This window comes from Mirounga angustirostris, unplaced genomic scaffold (assembly GCF_029215605.1).
Source record: "Mirounga angustirostris isolate CCGP_5_RB_7025 unplaced genomic scaffold, mMirAng1.0.hap1 SCAF_4, whole genome shotgun sequence".
Taxonomy (NCBI): Eukaryota; Metazoa; Chordata; class Mammalia; order Carnivora; family Phocidae; genus Mirounga; species Mirounga angustirostris.
Window position 1 is genome coordinate 126,044,035 of NW_026991712.1, and position 23,226 is coordinate 126,067,260.

General features: G+C 34.4%; 2 protein-coding genes across 45 annotated transcripts in view; one reads left to right on the forward strand and one right to left on the reverse strand.

Moving 5' to 3' along the window:
- FUBP1 (far upstream element binding protein 1) overlaps window positions 1–19,840 on the forward strand; it is a 32,893-nt gene extending 13,053 nt beyond the window's left edge. For 4 of the 28 annotated variants that reach the window (XM_045897345.2, XM_045897338.3, XM_045897340.3 and 1 more), the window contains 9 exons: window positions 587–747; window positions 3,397–3,548; window positions 3,638–3,717; window positions 6,815–6,952; window positions 8,652–8,726; window positions 14,456–14,515; window positions 14,596–14,741; window positions 17,318–17,364; window positions 18,285–19,840. In XM_045897345.2, the coding sequence (XP_045753301.1) occupies window positions 587–747; window positions 3,397–3,548; window positions 3,638–3,717; window positions 6,815–6,952; window positions 8,652–8,726; window positions 14,456–14,515; window positions 14,596–14,741; window positions 17,318–17,364; window positions 18,285–18,315 (890 nt within the window). In that variant the 3' untranslated portion in view covers window positions 18,316–19,840. The other 24 variants (XM_045897353.2, XM_045897346.3, XM_045897348.3 and 21 more) reach the window with 15 other exon arrangements.
- NEXN (nexilin F-actin binding protein) overlaps window positions 19,720–23,226 on the reverse strand; it is a 42,628-nt gene continuing 39,121 nt past the window's right edge. For 14 of the 17 annotated variants that reach the window (XM_045897366.3, XM_045897359.3, XM_045897364.3 and 11 more), the window contains 3 exons: window positions 21,450–21,635; window positions 20,847–21,207; window positions 19,846–20,757 (listed from right to left, as the gene is read on the reverse strand). In XM_045897366.3, coding sequence (XP_045753322.1) covers window positions 20,744–20,757; window positions 20,847–21,207; window positions 21,450–21,635 — 561 coding nt within the window. In that variant the 3' untranslated portion in view covers window positions 19,846–20,743. Of the gene's footprint in view, window positions 21,208–21,449; window positions 21,636–23,226 lie in introns of all 17 variants that reach the window. The other 3 variants (XM_054512782.1, XM_054512777.1, XM_064588944.1) reach the window with 2 other exon arrangements.

Here is a 23,226-nt window from a genome sequence, read left to right on the forward strand (position 1 = left end):
TTTTAAACTCTTTAATGTTTTGATGTGTGGGTAAAAATTCAACACAAGGCCTGATTTTTCTGTATGCTATTTCTGTTGTAAACCAATAGCAGTGATTTTTCCGTTGATTTGTAACAAAAACATAAATGAAGGGCCTTATATATAAAATAAAAATGGGATTTGAATCACACTGGCTTCTAGAGAGGGGACCAACAGTTTTAATTAATGTTGTAAGAAAATTTTCCTGACTCATATCTTCTTAAAATTTAGAATTTTTTTTGTGTGTTAGTTTATGTTACTTGTAAAAGCAATTTATTTGAGCCAAATATTTTGATAAGTTAGAGTTTTTTTGTTATTCATTTTAAGGTTGGGTGTAGGCATACTAATTTATGTCTTAAAACTTGAATGTGTTTTAGGAGAAGCATGAATGCTTTATATAACTTGATTTAAAGTGTAGAATAAATGGGAAATCCCAAAAGAATATTGGCAGATGGGATACTGCTCAAAACTTTTTTTTAATGGCCCTTTTAGTTGTGACCATTTTCTTTTGGATAGTTCCTTTTGTATCCTTTGAATCTTTAGAGAAATTAATGTGTTTTGATTTTAGGAGGTGAAACCATAAAAAGCATAAGCCAGCAGTCTGGTGCAAGAATAGAACTTCAGAGAAATCCTCCACCTAATGCAGATCCTAATATGAAACTATTTACAATTCGTGGCACTCCACAGCAAATAGACTATGCGCGGCAACTTATAGAAGAAAAGATTGGTGTGAGTATGCTTTAAACCTCAATTTCTAGGGGTGCATGGCTGGCTCAGTCAGTAGAGCATGTGAATCTTGATCTCCACGCAGTGAGTTCAAGCCCCACATTGGACATAGAGCTTACTTAAAAAATAAATAGATAGGGACGCCTGGGTGGTTCAGTTGGTTGGGCATCTGCCTTTGGCTCAGGTTGTGATCCTCGGGTCCTGGGATTGAACCCCATGTGGGGCTTCCTGCTCAGCAGGGAGCCTGCTTCTCCCTATCCCTGACCCCGCTTGTGCTCTCTCTCAAATGAATAAATAAAATCTTTAAAACACACACACACAACAGTTTTAAGAAACCAAATACATAAATAGATAACCAGCCTCAATTTATACAAAGGCCCTCTTAGTTAAATAAGACATTAATGCACACGTTCCTGTAATGGCTATACGGAAAAATGCCAATTTCTAGTCTAAGATTATAGGTTTCATCATATAATGGGTACATATAACATAGAAAAGATTCTCCAGCAGTGAAAAATAACCCAATTAAATACACATTTATAAGTGTTCAGAACCTTATATTTGGGGGTGGATAAATAAACGGGTAGTATTACTTGCAGATAACGATGTTAGGGTTGGTGGAGGGTTATAGAATTACTTGAAGGACATAGTTAATGGGAATTCAGTATTTAATAAGGGCTTACTTTACTCAACCCTGGTGAGGTAAATATGAATTGTATGCATCCCCCACTTTAGAGTAGAAATTTACAAATCCAACTCTTAGACTGACAATCACTTAGGGAGTTTTAAATGTGTACTACTTGAATGCTTTCCACCTCTACACATACCACACAGCTCTGATTCAGAATGTCTGGAACAGGGCCCAGCATCTAATTTTAGAAGGATGTTCCAGGTGATTCTGATACATGGCCAAATTTGGAAATTTTTCCTGTAGAAAAGTTTCCTGGTGGTAGTACAAAAAATGTATAGAGTCTTGATTGTGCTTTCTTATAAATGAGGAACTAGTGCTTTACTGCATTCTTTTACTATAGGGCGTAAGGGAGCATCTTAAGTTACTAATAACCATTAGAATTTCTTAGGAAAATTCTCCTTAATGTTTGCCATGCTATGAATGGGATACAAAAGAAGTTTGACACTGTTTCTGTTATGGAGAAAGACAAATATAGATGTACAAAAGATGCTTAAAGAATGTCTCAGAGGGGTTCCTGGCTGATTCAGTCAGTAGAGCATGCAACTATTGATCTCAGGTTGTAAGTTCAAGCACTACATTGGGTGTAGAGATTACTTAAAAACAAAAAGAATGTATTATAAAAATACAAACACTGTAAGTTCTATGGGATGGACAGTAAGTGTTCAAAAACATGAAGAAAATAATTTTGGACTCGGTAATGGCGGAGATCGATGCCAGAAAAATGAACACATCTTGGTTTTGGGCTTTACAATGCTTAGTATGCATGGATCAAGGTTTCTTCTGGATTGATGGGCAAAAAGATAGGTTATAGAGAAGTAGTTTAGTATGGCGGTTATGAGCATGGACTCTTGGGAGTCACGTGTTAGGGTTCAGAATACTCTGAGTCATTTACTGACTTTGTGACCTTGGAGTAAGCTATTTATACTCGTTTGCCTCCCGTTTCTTCTGTAAATGAGGATAATAGTAGCTCCTTTATGGGGTTGTAGGGATTAAATAAAGTGTGTGTCGCTTAAAAGAGTGTCTGGCACATAGCCCTATAAAAATATTAATACTTTTTCGATAATCCTTTTTTACTTTTTGGAAAGGATTGTTTTTGGATAGTAAAAGTGAGTGATAATGACAAGTTAGAGATTTAAAGGGATAAAGTAACAAAAAGGATTTTAAAAGTCATGAAGTTTAGCTTCATTCTTTTGTTGTGCGAAAATAGACAACCAAATGTGGTTTAAGCAGTTCGCTCCAAAACATCATGATCTGTATTAACTGCACGAAAGCTGTGTTTAGGACAGTTAAATCTAGTCTAGTGGTCTTTACAAGTGATTATGAAAAAGAAAATCAACTAAGCTTTATTAATTATGAGGTGTGATATGAATATGAAGATACGGTATTTGGAAAATGATAAAGAGCAAGAGGAAATGAAATTAATTGTTCATGTAAGTGCAGTTCAGTGACACAAAGGTTGTGAAGAGGATAGTGTTTTGAGTGAGAATTGTTACTTTATTGGTAAAGTACCCAGTAGACAATTCACAATATAAGCCTTAAGCAATTTGGGGAATATATTGTCAAGGTGGTTGTCTGATTGTTAGGAAAATAAATGTAGAATGGATGCAGAAAAAGAAAAGCTAGAGACAACATATTTCATAGGCATCCATGATTAAAATGATAAAGGAGTAGTAAAAGTAAGAATTAAAAAAGGAAAGAAATAACAGAAAAGGGAATAGTCTGAAAGGAATAGAATGGAAGGTAAAGAAGATGTTTCAATTTGCTGATGCTGTTGATTTTAATGAATTTACATGTCTCAGTATGGTAAAGAATTTAAGCAACATGAATGAGAAAATGAAGGAAATCTAAAATATGTTGCTTGTGGCTATATAAAAGGGTAGGAATGGAAGGTTAATTTGGCCTTTGAATTGTTCAGCCATTACCATTTTTCTGATTTTTTGCATCTTTCTGCTTTTTTATAGGGCCCAGTAAATCCTTTAGGGCCGCCTGTACCCCATGGGCCCCATGGTGTCCCAGGTCCCCATGGGCCTCCTGGGCCTCCAGGGCCTGGAACTCCAATGGGACCATACAACCCTGCACCTTATAATCCAGGACCACCCGGCCCTGCTCCTCAGTAAGTATTGAGTTTGGTTCTGGGGTTTTCCCCCCAAAGATTCTAGCTTTTGGTAAATTGTATTTTTATGTTGATTTCTATCTTTTCAGTGGTCCTCCAGCTCCTTATGCTCCCCAGGGGTGGGGAAATGCATATCCACACTGGCAGCAACAGGCCCCTCCTGATCCAGGTAAAAGACATTTATCATTCATGTGTAAATTGTATTGTTTGTCATTCCTGTTACCTTTTTAAATTTTCTAGTGTCAGTTCTACATTGTGTGCATTTTTCTGCACTTAACACTCTTTCAGCAGGAGTCTTAGTTTCTGGTTTTACCACGGTGTATAAGATTGGTGTGGACATGGTCTGTTTTCAGTGAACTTTTTTCTACTTGCATTTGGCTTTCTGTCCTTTCAAAGTGATAAGGGCAGAGTGCTAAAGGCCAAAAACTACAGGAAGAAGTACAATGTCTTAGTTTTAAATACCAGTGCCATCAAATGTATAATGTGTTAATTGTGGCATTATCCATGAAAGAATAGTGTACGTTTATTTATAGAATTATGTGAGTGTCTAATGGAGCATTTAATACTTGAGTATTAAACTTTGAAGTTCTCAAATAAGATATATAAGCTGTTTTCATATTCCTGATATGGTAACTTCACATATTAGTAAAAATCAGGGTTGTGTTTAATGTCTGCATGTTAGAACTCAAAAATACATTTAGTTAAATGTATTCTCTGTTCAGATCTGGATTTTATATATACATTCTATTCTGTTACTGCATCTGCCATCCTCTAGTTTTCTTTCCATGATGGTCAAAAGGGCATTCATCGAAACCAATTAACATTTATTTATGATCCTTCTTTCTCACCTACTACCTATCTTTTAGGCCTCTTTCACTGGATTAGTTTCAAGGAAGGTACTGAATTATGGATTCCTTTCCACACTAGTGTTTTTATTTCTTAAAAGAATTAAATAATTGATTTAAATGAAATCGTTTTAGTAAATTTGATTAAACATTCTGTTATTTAAATGTGGCCCTGTATTATAACATACTTTAATTTCATAGGAGGTGTGCTCTTTGGAATATGATGGCACAGCATGACAGTGAGCAAATAACCACAACTTACACTCACTCAAGAAACAACTTGAGTGTGCAAGGATGTGGGTATGCAAAGATTAGTTTATGTTGTATAGCAGAAAAGTGCGTTCTAAGTGTTAGCAGTGCTGTGTTGACTGAGAGTCAAATATAATTTAATGTATAATAGTTTAAACATCTCTTAAGAATGAAAAGACTTCCCTCCCTTTTGTAAGCTAACTGGGATGATGTGATTAGGCAGAAAAATCACATAATTTAAGAGATTCAAGAGTTTGAGCAAGTTTAGGGGAAACCTGGATCTGCAGGATTGCACCTTATGAGCACTGTTTGGGTCAGTAACATGATTGAGAAAAATGTTGGGAATCAGAAGTAGTCTCTATCACAGTCAAGTTTTCTCCCTGGGAGTAGTACTTAAGTCACCACTGTAAGAATTGGTTGATGAATATGGCTTACAGCATTGCCTTTGGAAAAAGAAGTAACCCATTTAGCTAAAAGATAGCAGCTGGGGTTAGATATTGCTTTTATTAGACTTAGCAATATGTAAAAATCAAAATTATTTAGACGAAACTGTTTTAGTGAATTTGATTAACATTCTGGTGTTTAAATGTGGCCCCACAATGACAACGTCCATATTCTCTGGACTAAAATATTTTTCTTTGAAAAATAAATGGGCTGTTGAGGATTTATGTAGTAGTCAAGAACTTAGATTTCAGAGTAAATCAGACCTAGATAAGCCCTAGTGCTACAACTTTAGTAATTGGGATAGTAAGCAAGTTTTTTAATCCCTCTATATTTTTTTTCTTACCTATAATATGATAAGTGAAAGATAATCGTGTTGAATAATTAGTAAATTCTCTGTAGGTATTATATGTAACTGTGAGACTGGTTCTGTTATACCCTCTACACATTGAGGAGTACAAGTATCATTTTCTAAAGTCTGTTTTATGTTTTATCTCAGTTTCTCTAGACAGAGATGGTGTCAAGTGAAATATTTGTATTAATATACAGGTAATGACACAATTAAGACAAACATGCAACTTAGAAAAGCACTACATTTATTACTTGAGGAAGGTGTGGAGGGTGTGGATCATGCCTTAAAATTGTATTACCTTAGACATTGTATCATTCTAGAAATCCTTGCTCCTTTTTTCTCAAACTTTATTAAACACCTGAGAATTGCTGCCCATTTGGGATAAAGGCTAAACAGATTTCATATAGATACAGAGTCTGGCAAAGGAAATTACATTTTTATTGATAATATAAACTTAAAAAGACATATTTATAGTGTCAAATGATATTCTTGATATAAAGGACAGAATCAAGAAGAGGATTTCTGTTTCTGACTGAGAGATCTCAAACTGTTACTGCATGAGTTTGATTTTTATGAAGGATGAAATGAGGGTGCAAGTACAGAGAAAGCATAACATGGTCTAAGGCCAGATAATGAACGTGGCAACTTCTGAAAAGTACAAGCAGTTTACTGTGACCAGAATTTGAGTGTTGGAAAAATATTGACAAATGGGGGAAGATATGGCTAGAATGGGAAGGATAAGCCAGGGGGTCAGATCATTAAAGATGTTGAGTGATAATGTTGCACTTAAAAAAAGCTTCGACAGCCCTGAAGACTGTATGGGATAAATGAAGAATTTCAAGTAGGGCAGTAACATGAAGTGTATGTTTTAGGATAATTACTGTGAAATATGAGGAGATGAAATATGGCTAAATCTTGTTTATTTTTTAAGATTTTTATATTGTCTCTACACTGAAAGCAAGACAGGACAGAATTCATAGTTCTAAAGTAATTGTTTCTTGTACAGGTTAGTTCCTAGAAATCCTTTTCCTGTAGTCCTCTGTCATGTAGAATTGCCGTGCTTGAGGCAAAACCAGTTTAGGAAGAAACCAAGGCCACAGGATGGTTTGAGGCAAAGCATTGGATTTGGAGACAAAAAAGCTTTGTTCCTATCCTAATTCTGCCACTCAGCTAGTTCTCTAAGAACGTCACTTAATCTCTGCACCTCACTTTTCTGTAATTAACGCTAATGATGACAAAGTAATAGAATTGAAAACTTCCCATTTACTATTTTTGATAACCAGTTAATTTGGAGGTCTATTTATTTACGAGAGAGAGAGTGTGTGAGAGAGAGAGATTATGGACTTCAGATGCAAACCTTGAACTTGTGTTTATTCTAGCTAAGGCAGGAACGGATCCAAATTCAGCAGCTTGGGCTGCCTATTATGCTCACTATTATCAACAGCAAGCACAGCCACCACCTGCAGCTCCTGCTGGTGCACCAACTACAACCCAGACCAATGGACAAGGTAACTATGGTAATTAAAGAATTTATTTTGTATGTAGAAGTAGAAACTTGTGTTTGGAAATTTCCAATATAACTATAGCTTCAGTGAGCAGACTTTGCTTTTTAAAAATAAGTTTGAAATAATTGCAAACTTTCATAAAAGTTTTAGTTGTAAGATACATTACAGAACACCCAGGTAACCTAGCTGTTAATATTTTATCTCTCACCTCCCATTTGTCCCTTTACCCTGTCATACATGCCCATATCCATTACCAGTAGTTTTTGAGAACCATGTAAGACCAGGCTGTACACAGGAAGTCCCAGTAACCTTAAGTACTCTTTCTGTATTACTCCAAAAATACATTACCATCATATAGCCCGCTAAAACAGTCAGTCAGCCTTGATACGTCATTACTGTCCCAATGCAAAACCCTTACTCAGATTTCACCAGTTGTCCCATCAGTTTCTCTATTCTGATCCAGGGTCCCATCTGGCAAAAAAAGTATAGACCTTTTGTTTTGCAAGATGATGATCAAATCAACATAGGTTCCTTCAACTTTTTCTCACAAAGATGAGGTCAAGATCATGAGGTCCTACTTGCTGGTTGGCAGTACCTCTAAAATAATGCTGTGCTCTTGGTGCATTATATCATGGGGTCATGTAATGTTGACCTGCTTCATCCCTGGAGATGGTAACCATAGTCCCTTGGTCATGTTGGTGTCTTGCCAGGTTTCTATACTATAAAATTGCATTTTTCTCTTTGAAATTAATAAATATTTTTTGGAGAATTATACTGAGATTATATGAGTACTGTTTTCCTCATATCAACTTCTCTGATAACACATTCTTGATTCAGCTACAGCTATGATGATAATTTTTATTTACATCATTTTATATGTATTAGTTGGTATTGTACTATAAGGAAGAAGTTTTTTTCCTGTTTCTATCAGTATGGACTTCTGTTTTATTCAACATGTTGTGTTTTTAAACTATCTTTACTATATGATTATCAGATTGCCCTAGCTTTGGCTAATCAGGAGTACCTTCAAGATGGCTCCTGTATCCTTTTGACATGTTTGTCATTCTTTAAGCACATCCTTACTTTCTTGCACAATAAGATGCTTATTTTGTGCTTTCTGGGCTCAAGCCCTAGAATCAGCCATTTTTCCAAGGAGCCCTGATTCCTTTTAGTAAATACCATCATCTAAGAAACCAAACTCAGTGTGTTCATTGCTACCAAGCTGTCATTGCTTCTAAATCCTTTCAGCATACAGAGCTAAGAAATTTACCTGTATGTATATCTACATACACATATATGAAACAACATAAATAATTTATGTATGTATATATTTATAAGACTGTTGTATCTCTTGCAATTCCATTATAACACTTCAGGATTCTTTCTAGCTTTTTCCCTTTCCATGCTTATAAATGGTGAAAGACCTTGTATCTTCATTGTGTTTCCTTTTTTAACCAGTGAATTTACTTAAATGTTCAATGTGACTAGTCTTCCTTCCATTGTATATAGACAGATTTTCTTTGACTGCCTCTATACCTCCTGCTTCCTATGTCTTTGGCACAAGCAAGAATCCCACTACCACACAGCACCCTCACTCACTATGGCAGGCCTCTCCCAATTTCTCCACTCAAGGAACAGAAGGAAAGGGCCAAGAATGTCTTTTGAAACCCTTAATCTTACCATTTGTTGTTTTTTGTTTTTCTTAAACAAGGAGATCAGCAGAATCCAGCTCCAGCTGGACAGGTTGATTATACCAAGGCTTGGGAAGAGTATTACAAGAAAATGGGTATGTTCTACATTTCTTTTTTATACATTTAATTAAACTGCAATTGAAGCATTTAGTAAATATCCACGGTAGAAGGATGAAGACTGAGAAAATCATGTTTGTATCATGGTTTTGTTACTGGGACTTTCTATTTTTAACTTTTAAAATTTTGGAGAATAATTGAACGCATTCTAAAATCACAACTTCTGGGTGTAGCAAGGTTGTTACAGATAATTCTTAAATTTGTGGTCACATAACAAGGAAATCTTATTTCTAAATGTATGTGTCAACCACTTAATAATTGAAACTAAAAATTGCCCCATTGACACATATAACATTGGATATTATTTGCACTTTTGTCAAAGATAGTTACATATATTAGTAGCCTAACTGGCATAGGTTAAATTCTGGAGTGCCAAGCAAAAATTGGTTGTGTGTGGTATTTTCTGCTCCAAAATAAAACTGACAGTGACATAGTGCATTAATTACTTAAATAACATTTGCGTATATGAAAAAGAAAAGGTCACCTAGAAAGGCCATTTCCATTCAGTAACTGTAGAGCACGTACCACATGCCAAACATAGTGATAGAGCTGAGAATGTGATTATGGGCATAATAGCAGGAGCTATTCTGGTTTTATTCTAATGGAGGATACAATTGTTAATCAAGTACTTTGCCAACTATATTACTACAAACTGTTACTAATGAAAAGGACTGTATTTCCACTAACATGTCACATGTACAGCTACTAAGTGGTAGAAGCAGAATTTGAACTCCCTAGAGGGCGTAAATCCCAAGTCTATCTCCCAAATTGGCCTTTTCCTGGGACCACTTGGAACCTGATGTTATGCTCTTAACCCCTTAATAACAACATAAGTTTGAACTTAGCGGGACTACTTACAAGTAGATTTTTTTTTTTACAGTATACTATAAATGAATTTTCTTTATATTTTTCTTAGTATTTTTTTTCTAGCTTACTTTATTGTAGAATACAGTATGTAATACATAAACATAAAAAATAGGTGCTAATCAACTGTTTATGTTACCTGTAAAGACCTCTGCTCAACAGAAGGCTATTAGCAGTTTTTGGGAAGTCAAAGTTACATGTGTACAGTTTTCAACTGTACACGGGTCAGTGCCTATAACCCTGAGTTGTTCAAGGGTCAACTGTATTTCTGAACAGATCGTTTTTGCTTTTAGAAGCTTGTGGTGGTAGTCATTTAAAATTAACACATATATACCACAGCCAGTTACCACAAATGAAAGCTAAACAGATAAACTTATCCATCCTTCACTGGAATAGAATGAATCTATAGATGCTAGAATTTTTCTCAGGAGATACAGTCTGAGATTCTCAGCCTAAATTTCTCAGCCCATGGATGTTTTGTCATCCTCCACAGAAAGAAAAATTTCCAGAAGGGTAGTTATATTAATCTTTTTTGTGTGGGATACATTTACCTTGTGATGAGAATGTTTTACACAGCTTGATTTCTGTTTAAAGAAAAATTGTTTTTCCTCAAAACAGTATATTCTATTTAGGGTGATCACATAATTTATTGTCCACATTTGGATTGTTTTGAGAATAACTGAGGATGGTATTCTGTCAGGACTTACGGTCACTCTAATAACTTGTATTAAATAGTGTCACCATTTTAAAGATTAGAGGATTTGCAATTAAATTGTTGCAGTTAAAAATCATTGGGTCCAGCTTATATTTTCAGTGGTTAATAAGCCAGAGATGTTCCCTACGTTAATATTAAAAATGAGTAAAAATAGGCCTGTTTGTGGACCTAGAAAATTATTGGGGAATTAGTGCAACTTGTGTTTTAGTGTATTTTACCATTCATTTGCAGGATGGCCATTAATTACTGTTTAGTATTTTTATTTTACTTGCCCAAAGTGAGGGATGCATGTTGAATGTAATCTGTGAGGTCTTACTACCATTCAGATTTTTAAGGATAGACTTTTCACCTTGCCATCCTTTTTTCATCTTCTACCTTTACTGACTGTAAAATTTTAATCTTATAGATAGTATGCTGGACTCAACTGTTGACTCCTTTGTGGAGAAAAATGTTACAGAAATAGTTAAATAACACTATGTTTGGCTTAAGAGCCTCCTTAACCCCCACCTTTTTTTTTTTTTGTCAGTTATGTGTTCTTCTATAGCACGACATTGATCAGCTGTTAATTTATTGAGCAAAGGATTAGTTTAATGATTCTCTCACATGTAAATCTTAAAGGAAATAATGTTAAATTGCCAGGTCTTTAATGTTAGTTACAAAGTCAATTTCTTTTTTCCTTTAAAAGTTCTTTTGTTAAATGATTGGTTGCTTAACTACCTTAATTTCTCCTAGGTGCATTGCTGGTCCTTAGGATCCTTTTAGAACAACTGCGCATAAGCGACCTTAAAGCATAAAACTAATAGTTCAGTTTTCAAGATTGATTTTTATGTATGTATGTACATGCATACATATTTAAAGTAGCCCGTATACCAACGTGGAGCTTGAACTTACAACCCCGAGATCAAGTCACATGCTTTACTGACTAAGACAGTTTTCAAAATTTTTTATTTTATTTTTTTAAGATTTATTTATTTATTTTAGAGAGTGCTTGAGCAGGGGGAGGGGCAGAGGGAGAGAAGCAGACTCTGTGCTGAGCATGGAGCCCAATGTGGGGCTTGATCCCACGACCCTGAGGTCCTGAGCCGAAATCAAGAGTCGGATGCTTAACTGACTGAGCCATCCAGATGCCCTCAAGATTTTTAAATGAAAGGGAAGAAAGTAATAAAATATTAGGGAGATAAAAATCTTTTATCTCCAAATCTAAGTCCCCTATTGGGAGAGGCCAAGTTGAACTCTTCCAGTGGCAGAGCTGTGATTTTCTAGGACTCTGGACATCCCAGTGCCCTCTTTACCAAACTAGGTAGGCTGTCCCAGCTTTTGAAGGCAAATTTCAGCTTTTTCTGTTAACAGAAAATACCCACTAACACTATAAATCTGTCATTGTTCACTTATAAGTAAATAAACCTCTTGAAACAGGGGTTAAGTTTTTAAATTCGTTTCATTTTCTGAAACAATTCTAAATTTCCTCGGATTAACACCAACAGAATTTAGGAGAGAAATTCACAAAGATGAGTTTATTAGAGGGTTAATGAAGGAAATTTTAAGTCTTAATAAGGAATGGCAGCCAACATGGAAGAGTAGGTATTTTTGAAGCTAGAGTGAAGGGAACTTTTGTAATAAGTAAACACCCTAAAGAGAGATGAAAAAGGATTTCAAAGTAGAGACTGGCAGTTGCCCTTTGGAAGAGGGCTAGTGAAGGCATTTTTGGAAAAGTTGGGAGTTGAGGAGGGCCCTTCTAATGTTAAGCGCTGATATGGTGGACACTGCACCTTTGGTGTAAAGGCCAGGGGATGGGTGATGGAGGTCGTGTGGTGGGGAAAGTGGTTGTGGGAAAGATGCAGGTGTTTAGAGAATTTAGAGGGAAATCTATTCAATCAGGTTTGGCTCAGGAATGTTACATGTGAACTCGGGCAAGTCTCATCTCTTGAATGAAATGAAAGTAAAACCTTATATATTGTAAACCTATATGTAAATATTAAGTAATGTTCTAAAGGATAAACTAAACTATCTGGCCTCAAACAGTTTTTGAACTAAGGATAAAGGGAGCAAGCTAAGGACATTCCTAAAAGGGGCAGAGAGGCACAAGAGGCTTGGGGATAGCCAAGTCCCAAGTAGATAGGAAGAGTTCTTTCTTTACTTTCAGCAGGGCAAAATGAATCACGTTTGTCCCCCAGATTGGAGGAATGAGTTAAGTTTTTCTTCGGACACCTTCAAGAAAGGAGTGTGAGGTGTTTACTACTTACCAAGTGTTTGTTTTTCTTAGAGTCTAATATGTTTACCTTTCACTTCCCACAGAAATATTTGAGTTGGGGGGAGGGTAGGGAACATTTGAGTTTGATGAATTTTCTTAACGTGTCTCCCTGTTTCTACCATGTTAGTTATTTTGCCTATAAAATGAGTATCTAACAATGATCAGGTCCTTTTTGTAAACCCAAGGTAGAAATTGCTGCTGTCTTAACCAAGTTTGGCCTTAAGTCAGCAGGTTTTCAAGTGTACAGTTTGTAAGACACATTGTGTAGTTTTATTACTGTTGATACCCTGGGGGTATTTGGCAGTTGTCTTAAATATTGAAACCTGTTTCAGATTTGCTTGAATTGTGTCTCATAGGATAAAATGTTAAACTCCCTCTTTGAAGATGATTAGGGCACGCAAAAATAAGAGAATTTTGTTTATATTACATGGGATTTCTTTGCTGTTGCCTATATTTATAGAAGGGGGGGTTTTCCTGGATTTTTAAAGTTACTCATAAATGTTAAAATTTTATTCACTGAATTGCTTCTGTTCTTCAGCCAGTTTTGTGATGCTGATAGACACTAATTTCTGCAACTATATAAAGTTACCTTGTTGACAACATCCAACAAACATAAAAACAGCTTTCTCTGTGTCTGTGCTTCAGTATTTTTTGTCTAGCCATACTTCATCAAGTCAAGTAATTATAAGCTAAATAAAATTCTCAAAGGAGCTAAATTAGAAAATACGCATTCTTTCTCCCCACCTTTTTTTTTTTCAAAAATTATATACCTTCGGAAAATTAGAAAATAGTACAGCAAACACCCATATTTATATTTTCTACTCAAATTCAACACTTTTTAAAAGCTTACCATATGTACTTTGTGTCTGTGCATGTGTACATATATATTGTGCCTTGAGCCTTTACAAAGTTGCAGACTTTTAAATTATTTCAGTAATATTATCAGCATACAAACCATATTTAAATTTCCTTCGTTGTCAGACAAGTGCTTTTGTAGCTGTGTGTGTGTGAGTTTTGTTAAGTTGGTTTTAATCCAGAGCCAATTTTAGTTTTGTGCATTGTGTTTAGGTTGTTAGGTCTCTTTAGTCATTCAGGAGTTACACTGCCTAGAAAAATAGCTGCTTATGAAAGCTGTTGAGTTTTGTGTTTCATTGGTCTTGTTGCTTTGAACCTCTCAGTAATTGTTCTTTATGTCCTTTGTTCAGCTTACTTTTAATATAATTTTGTTGTGATTTGAATACATTGTATTGAAACTTTTAACATCTTATTAAAAAGTATCTTGAAGATTAGTCTTTGTACACACAGTTTGTAGGTTACTAATCAGGAAACAAAAATCTTGACCAGATCTTAATAAAGTCTTTAAAAGCTTTTAGGTGTTTTTTGTTTGTTTCTCAAAAATGTTCTTTTTCTCCATCAAGGATTTACATTTTATTTAAAATCTATAGTGTAACATCCAAATGAGTAAGACAAAAAATAATGGTCTCCCCCATCCCTGTGCCCAACATCAGTACCAGGGTACCATAGATTGCTTACTTGAAGTACTTTCCAAACTCATTTTAGAACATATTTATAAATTTTGTATTGAATCAAGATACCTAAATTTTCTCCTTTCCTAGTTAAAACTGTCACGGTTTCGATTTTGCTTTTTCTTAATAGTGATACTCTCGAACTAAAAGTTACTAATATTAATAAGGCAAAAAGAAACAGCATTCTGATTTTTTTCATTACAAGAGTAGTTTTCTAATGAATATTTAAAATAGGACACTAATGAATATATAAAATAAAACAGGAGCAATTCTGACCCTCTGTGCTTGTCTTTATAACCTGTACTTACAGTGGATATAATTTTGTATTAAAATTTAGGGGGTTTTTTTTAGGTCAACAAGGGCAGACACAAGATTATTCAAAAGCTTGGGAGGAATATTACAAGAAGCAAGGTATTGTTTTTATTAGAAATGAGATTCTTTTGGGCTTTTAATTGTGGTTACAGCAACAAAGTTGTTCTGTTTTCTCAAAGGTCAAGCAGTTCCTGCTCCTACTGGTGCTCCACCAGGTGGTCAGCCAGATTATAGTGCAGCCTGGGCTGAGTACTATAGACAACAAGCAGCTTACTATGCCCAGACAAGTCCCCAGGGAATGCCACAGCATCCTCCAGCACCTCAGGTATACGAAACTTGCTAATGTGTTGATTTCTATTCCAATCATGTTTTCTGCATGTTTACTGTTTTGTCTGGGATTATGTTTGCCTTTTTAATTTTTATCTGGCATAGCATAACTAAATGAAGTACTGTGGTGTATTGTTTGGGTTTTTTTGTTTGTTTTTTATAAATGCTTTCTGGCATCTGAGTGCTGAATATTTCTACAATGCCTTTGATTTTAAAAATAAATTTTTTTCCCCCAGGGATTTGCAAATCATGCAAGAAGCCACCACCATTTATATTAACCAGTTTTTCTTTCTTAAAGGATTCACTCCTGAGTTAGCTCCATTTAAAGGATTTTCTTTAACTTTTTGTGTATTTCTTATGTATCTCTTCTGCACAGGGCCAATAATAAGAAGTGGACAATACAGTATTTGCTTCATTGTGTGGGGGAAAAAAACCTTTGTTAAATATATGGATGCAGACGACTTGATGAAGATCTTAATTTGTTTTTGGTTTAAAATAGTGTTTTTTTTTTTTTTTTGAAAATGTACAAAATATCTATCACTACTGATAGGAGGTTAATATTTCTGTGTAGAAATGAAAATTGGTTTGTTTTTAGTATTTAGTGTAGATGTACACATTCCAGCAAATGTATTTGCAACTATTATGTGGTCAATGCTTTGTGATATAAATGTACTTTTTCAATGTATACTTTCACTTTTAAAATGCCTGTTTTGTGCTTTACAATAAATGATATGAAACCTCCTGTGTCGGTAAGTTGGATATGTGGGTATTTAAAGGATTCATAATTTCTTAGCAATGATAAATTAAGATACATATACACAAATATATAAGCTTTCCCCATGAAATATTAATTGAGTTTTTAAACACTGGCATGTTTTTTCCCCCTTGCAGTATAGTAGTAGATTGGAGGATCTTTTCCATTTATTGTATTTGGCTGTTTCAGCACAAGTAATCCTGATATCTTCATTTTTTTTTCCTTCTGTTTGATTAAAACCTGCATGTGTGTACAGTGATCTTTTGGCATACTTCCATTGCATTAACAGTGAAATTTCCTTTTATACATGACCACTGTTTCAGATCTGTACTGCTGCTATAACAGTTAACCTTTCTGTTCTTAATTTAATAATTACTTGATTTCCAAGACTATTTCAGCATAACTAATTTTTAAACAGTTTTCGGATAGTGAATATGAGTAGTTGATTAAGAAGTTTTTTCATGTAAAGAAACTTTCAATGTATACAATATTAGTGTGTTTCTTTTTAAATTTAGGGTAGAAAAGTGAATAGTATGCAAAAAGTATAGCTACAGTGCATCTGCCATTGAAACATTGGGGTATGGAAATGTTCAAGCTTTTTTCTTTTTTTTTTTTTTTCTTTTTGCAGTATAGATAAGCTTTGTTCTGTAAATGCACAAGTCCAATCATTGAATCAACTTAAGTTTTTATGTACTTGAAATCACTTTATTACTCTATAACACTCATGCTGAAGTTCTGATATTTTGTTGAAATCCATTGTTTACTCTTTGCATATTTGTTGGCTCTTTGCATATTAATATATTAGACTACATGCAAATACAGTCTGTCTTGCCATTGTCTGTTGAAGTGCAGGTTTGATCCAGCCAGTATAGAACTAGCTCTGTAGGGGTGAGGAGGACTGTGCTGTGTATCATCCTTGATTGTGTTCCTTCAAGGAGCATTGCACTGTAAGTACATCAGAATGACAAATTGATGAACTGCAACAGTATCTTTTTGTCAATGTTCCACATAATGTAAATGCCATACTTTGTGTGAATATTATGTTGGAATACAGTGCTGATATCTTGGAAAACCATAACTGCTTCTTAATTTAACATAGAATAATACATAGGTCTGTATTTTTTTTTAAGTGAGCTTAATGGGTAAGTATTTTTGATATGCTTTAGCTATAGCTAAAGAAAACTGATCATTAAAATTGAATAGTATTACTCATTGGTGCTCCTAAAATATATTGTTTTTCAATGTACAATATGCATATCTTCTATATTAATATGAAAGACTTGAAATGTATCAGACAGAAGTGGTTTTCAGTTTGCGAATATTAAGCAATGTAGCAGTTTAACACCATTTCATAAATATATATTAGTTCTTTCATTGGTGGGGAGCACCAGTTGTTCTGAATATACTATTAAGGGAGATGTACAAGGACAAAAATGTTGAGATTACTTACAGGGTAGAAAATAGCAGTTCAGTTCATTATAGATATTTTGAAATGTTTTTGATTGTTTTATAGAACGTGGAGTGACTTCCCTTGCCCTTACTTAGATGTGGATATATAGTTCTAGTTTCAAGTTTAGTAAGGAGTTAGTTATGTGTTATCTTTAAGAGTAGGGTTATTGACATGAACAATTTCAGTATTTTGCATGATACTGTTTTATAGATGACCTTTTAGGAAAGTGGTGCATTTATTAATTAAACTGAAGAAGTAGTTCAGTTGGATTCAGTATCATAACTCACAAATTGGAGGCTGTTGATTTTGATTCATTTAAGGTTTAAAATCTTTATTAATTGCAAACAGTGCAATTATTTATACTTCACAGTGCCTTCCCAGACCTTCCACCTTAGGTTCTGCTGCAAAAAGCAACAGGTAAGCACAACCTAAGGACATATATAAATAAATATTTCAGTACATTAATGTTGTCCCTGTGAGGTTTTTGTGGTTGTGTAATTCAAAAGCAATCTGCTACTGCTTCCCCAAAATGTATTTTGTTATTTATGCTACCATTTCAGTGGAAAGTCTGTAAGTTGTTCAAACAACTGTTTACATTTCTGGGTAATGGTTTTTGTTTTTTTGTTTTTTGGGTTTTTTTTTTTTTTTATGAAAACGAAAAAAATGATGAGTAGATTGCTGCTGTAATTGAACTACATCCAAACTTTTTGTGATCTTTTCCCAACTATAGAGGGATTGTTAAAATTAAGAAAGGGCAATTACAGTTTTCTAGACTTAGGAAATCACTTGGTTAGAAACTTCAACAGCCTTCACAATCTTTTTATGATTGACAGGACATTTTCTTTGCCCTCCAAAGCTTGGAATCTTTATTTTTTTCTTATTCTTGAAGTATAATAATTCAGTAAGGACATTATTGGTCAGAGTTTTATTACGACTTTTTTTTTAGACAATTCAGTTTTCATAATCTTTATATACACTGAAAAAGGAAAAAATTATAAGGAATACTGGCAGTATGTTTTTGATAAGGCATGTGCATCAGTGAAATGTTAACTGTATAGCAAATAACCTTTCATAATCTGTATAGCAACCAGTATTTTTCTGATTTATAATACTTTAATAACTGACGCTGCATTTATTTTTTGCCAGTTTAAAATGTTTGTGTTCTTATAGATGATTTTAACTGGTACATATTTTGAGTTAAGATGAATGTATTAAAGCAGCATCATATCAGTTTTGTTTATTCAGTTTCTAAAATGTGCTGATCCTTTTAAAAACTCCTGCTTATCTCTACAACAAAGAAAAATATTCAAAAATACTGCCTTCATTTTCACACACAGTGCTGAAGATGCTGCAAGCACCAAATCATAGCTCATAAAATCAGGTCCTGAGATAGTTACCCATAAAGAGGAATCCTTTGAGTGTATGCCATTGGTGAGCCGATGAGCATGGACCATAGAAGGGCTCAATGTAGAAGGTAAAATTGGCAAATCATAATTGAGAAATATGAAATGTATTCCCATACATAATATGGTATAGGGTGTAATGTACCTGCTTTTGATCACTTTTCATTTTAAAGTGCTATTCGCTTGATCTTGAATGTTCCATGAACTGTTAAATTTTGTAAGTTATATAGTTACTGCACCACATTTATGTGTGTGTATGTATTGTTTTAATAGTCAATGATAGGTATGTTAAGACTGATAATACAAAGGAGCTCTTTGAACCTTAAGAGCCTGTCAAGTTTTGGTTAGTTGTAGTTTGCATTTTTATAAAATATAGATGAATGCTAATAGATATTGGGGCATTGTTTCTATCTCAAGTTTTTTCTATTCATTACCATAAGCCTTCACTGATACTGCATTTTTTTAAATGGCGCTAATCTTAACCTTGAAATAAATGGAAAGCAGAAAAGGTGAGCCAGTTGACTTGAATGCAATGGATGTTAGGAGTGGTAGAAACAATGTTTAGATTGAAATTGAACTGATTTATTTTATTTAGCACTTAAAAAACTTGACAATGTGTTTCATTTTTTAATGATATTTTAGAGTGGTGTTATGTAGAATTCTTATGGTTTGATGTTTCTTTTAGAAATGAAAAGTATACTTTTAACTAATGAAAATGGTTTTAATACTAAAACTAATGATTTGATACTAGTTGTTTATAAACATTATAAAATATTTCCTTAGACAAATACCTTGGTAGTTAATTCATAAGGGTGGGTTTGGGTAGGAGTGGCAGAGTACCTTAAGAGGGAAATAGGAATATATGCAGAAGTGATAACATTTGTTTGAATACTCTGCCAGGAGAACCAGCTCTATCTGCAAACATCTGTTGTCTAGAATAAGGATGTAGAAATGATCAATGAGGATGTCTTTTTATTTTCTGAAAATTCTGCCTCATTTTAAAATTATTTTAACAATACTAAAGATAATTTTGACTCTGAAAATAACCTTATTTTTTGTTTAGTCACTTGAGTTTTCTTGCCACAGTATAAATTTCTGAGGGATTTTTTAAATTGGTGCTTTTAAGAAGCAAATCCCGAGGTTTTATTTTCTTCAATGATAGCCCTATAGAAACTCTTAAATGTATTTGCGCATATATATATATATTTTTTCTTATGCATGCTCGATGCATTTTCGTCCTGAGAAAAGTGTTCTCTACAGAAACTACCCGTGTGTAAAAAGAAGATTGGCTTAAAATGGCTACTGTGATGGGAACAGTGTCTTAGGGAGATGCAGCTTGGACTTGAGGTAAATTGAATACTTTACAAACTGTGGTTTAGAGTTTGCTTTAATGACATTGTATGTAAAAGGGCACATGATTGCTGTAATTTTGTATTGATTATGGTTTCCTCAATAAAAAAAATAAATGTACATTGATCAATATTATAAAAGAGTGTTTTTCTTTTCTAAAATATTGACTTTATTTTTTAATGCAGAAGTTACTTTACGGAGTTTACGTTGTAAAATACAGTTGTCTTCCAGAAAACTAAAATACAAAACAACTTGGTACTAGAACATGGTAGTTAATTATTTACAAACTTGAAGACCAGATTTTAAAATTGAAGATTGTGCCATTTTTTTTTCTTAGATCTTGAAATCGTTCATTATGTTGAAAGTGTTTTCTCCTGCATAAACTACTGATACAAAGTTTTCTCACTAAACAATTTGTTCAGGCTAGGTCACAACATAAATTGGCTTTATAAGCTTGAATATATATTACACACATTTGAAAAGTACATGTTAATATTTATTCTCAACATTCAGAACTCTATAGGCAGTGGTTTCCATTAAGTTTTCTCTGGCAATTGTTTCTTTAAAGTCCTCCTCTTGTTCTCCATGCTTCCCCTTTCCCTTGAAAGGAATGGTACCCCTTCCCCCTCTCTGCTTCAGAAAGACTTTGAAACTATAAGGAAAATGATGTATTAAGGAAAACTCAAATTGATAGGTTCCAAATTAAATCTCTACTATCTTGGACTAATTTTCGGTGAAAATAGCTCATAAATGACATTCTTTCATGCAAAATAATGTATTTTAATAATTGAGTAAATTTTCCATTTTACCCCATTAGATACACCTTAACTTCTGCATAATATGGCGATGAATCTGGTGATCATTTGGAAAGGAAGAAGTTATTCCTTAGATGAGCTTGTGTTTTGAAGACTATTATGAAAAGGAATAGAAAGTCAACATAGTGGCACTTCTGGTTTCCATTTTGGCCCCGCCACAGAAAACATGGGTGTAGTAAGAAAGTCAGGGGGGCAGGGAGAGAAAGTTCCAGGGAGAGGGAAGGGGAGCTAGTAGTCGTCAGCTAAAAAAGAGAAGAAGAAGAGTGATTTTTTTTTAAAGGAAAAAAATTTAAATAGAATAAAAGTTCTAGATTAAGTGATTAATTCTTACTTTCAATTGTAAGAATACAGGTACTAGCTGCAGAGCCTTTGTTGTTGACTGCTTTACACATATACTCTCCTTCATCTTCTGGGAAAGTTTCTGGTAAATAAAGGCAGTAAGTTTCTCCTCTTTCAATATATTGGTAGTCTTCTCCATCCTGCAGTATTTCTCCTTCAAACCACCATGTAATTTCCGGTTTGGGTTCTCCTGTTACTTTAACAGTAAATCTAACTGGCTCACTGTCTACAACCGATGTGTTTTTTAGAGGCTTCTTGAACCACGGAGCTCCTGATCTCGTTTGCTCGTCATCTTCAATAGTGGAGCCATTCACGATGCTACCACCCTCTTCTTCCTCCTCCTCTTCTCTTTTCTATATTAAATATAAATAAGCACATTCAAGTTGGTGTTTAAAGTAGCATTTTCAGGACAACGGTTTAGCAAAAGAATTTCCTGAGTGAATGGGTTTTTGCTTCCCAAAGAACATGTAAATATGCCTACTACAATGTGTACTTTATAAAACATTACACTGACCTGAAAGCTATTAAAAAATTATTTTTAATCCCTCAGTGTTTTAAGAGCATATCTGAAAAATAGAGTATGTAAGCCTGCTACCTTTTGTAGTGCTGCATCAATTTCCTTTTGTTCAAACTGCATCCGTAGTAACTTTTGCTCTTCAATTCTTCTTTGTTCTTCTTCTTCTCTTGCCTTAGCCATTTGTTCAAATCTAGCTTTCATGTTCACTTTATGAGTAAATGGGGCCTCACTTTTTTTTGCAGGCTTGACATCAACATCTTCTTCCTTTATGAAAATGGGCCAAGAATAAGAATTACTTGTTTTCTAGAAACCAACAAGAACTAAAGCATTAATAGTTATGAAGTTGTTATTTATAGGCACAAAATAATGACGCATGTTTGGTTTACATATTTGTGCTATACTCAGATGTGGGGATTTTCACTATCCCTTAATTTGTGAAAAATGGAAGTTTTATTTGAATAACAGTCTCCTGACAATTAGAACCCTTTTCTCCCAGTGTAAAGGTATATCACTGGAGTCCCAGTGTATTTATTTGCTTAACCAACTCTGTGCTGGCTGATAGTACTAACAGAAAAGGGTGGGGATGTTACACATTTTAACAACTATTAAAATACTCCCTTGTCACAAGATTGTCCATCACTCTTCACCCTCCTATGTAATACAGAAAAAATGCAATTTCTGTTACTTCCCACTTCATGATTTCCTTCCTCACCCTTCTTCGCTAATAACTGTCTTTGAGATGAATTTCACCCAACAAAATATATTGATGGTCAAATGGCATATGAGTGTTTGCAGGTAGAGTAAGTGGAAAGACAACTGCAAGAGGCATTGGCTGGAAGTTGGGGAAATCACTGAGTTGAAGTAGGTGGTTAGTCATCTACTTAGGGTAAGAGTTGGAAACCATGGAAATAAGCAATAATCTAAGTGCAGAGTTTAAACTATTAAAACAACGAGTCTGTAAAACAATTTGGTGATAATGAGGTCACTGGTGGCTTTTGAGGGAGGTTTTAGTAGAACGGGTTATAGGTACAGTTGATTCAGGGTTTCTAAAGTACCTTAGGTATAGTTTCTAAACTAAGACTTTAAATGGATCTGTCTGCAAGTCTCACCATTTATATTTCACAGTACTAAGAAATTGCTTCAGGATACCACATCCAACTGAAGGAAATTCTGAAACAAGCTCTAAAATAATTGCCTATGTAAGAAAAATAGGTGCATGCATGTTTTGCATCAGTTTCTTCATTGTGTCTTCTAACAGTCTCTGAAGGCCTGCCCAATTTCTCACACCTGCTTTATTAGTTGATTATTTGATGAAAATTCATTGCTAGAAGAACATAAGTTAAATGCTGTTAAGTATTATAAAATGGCAATTCTGGCAGAAAAAATTCTCCAGATCATATTTAAAGCAATATTCATAACTAGACCTTAGGTTGGAAGGAACATTATGGGTCATCTAGTAATTGCCTTTTTAATATTTGGAGGTACTTCAAATTCATGTCCTCTGAATTCTAATTTAGGCTCTGTCACTGAATTATTGGCATGACTTTGAGCAGATCATTAAGCTTTACTGGCGTCATCCTTAAGTATGAATAATCTCTGGAGTTTATTTTAACCCATATGTACACTGGTTCTAATGATTCAAACTAAAATTTGTGCCATAAATATATTTTTTGAAGACTTTATTTATTGTCAACACAAGCAGGGGGAGCAGCCAGGGAGAGAGAAACAGGCTCCCCACTTGAGCAGGAAGCCTGATGTGGGACTCAATCCCAGGACCCTGGGATCATGACCTGAGCTTAAGGCAGGTGCTTAACCAACTGAGCCACCCAGGCGTCCTGTGCCATAAATATTTTTA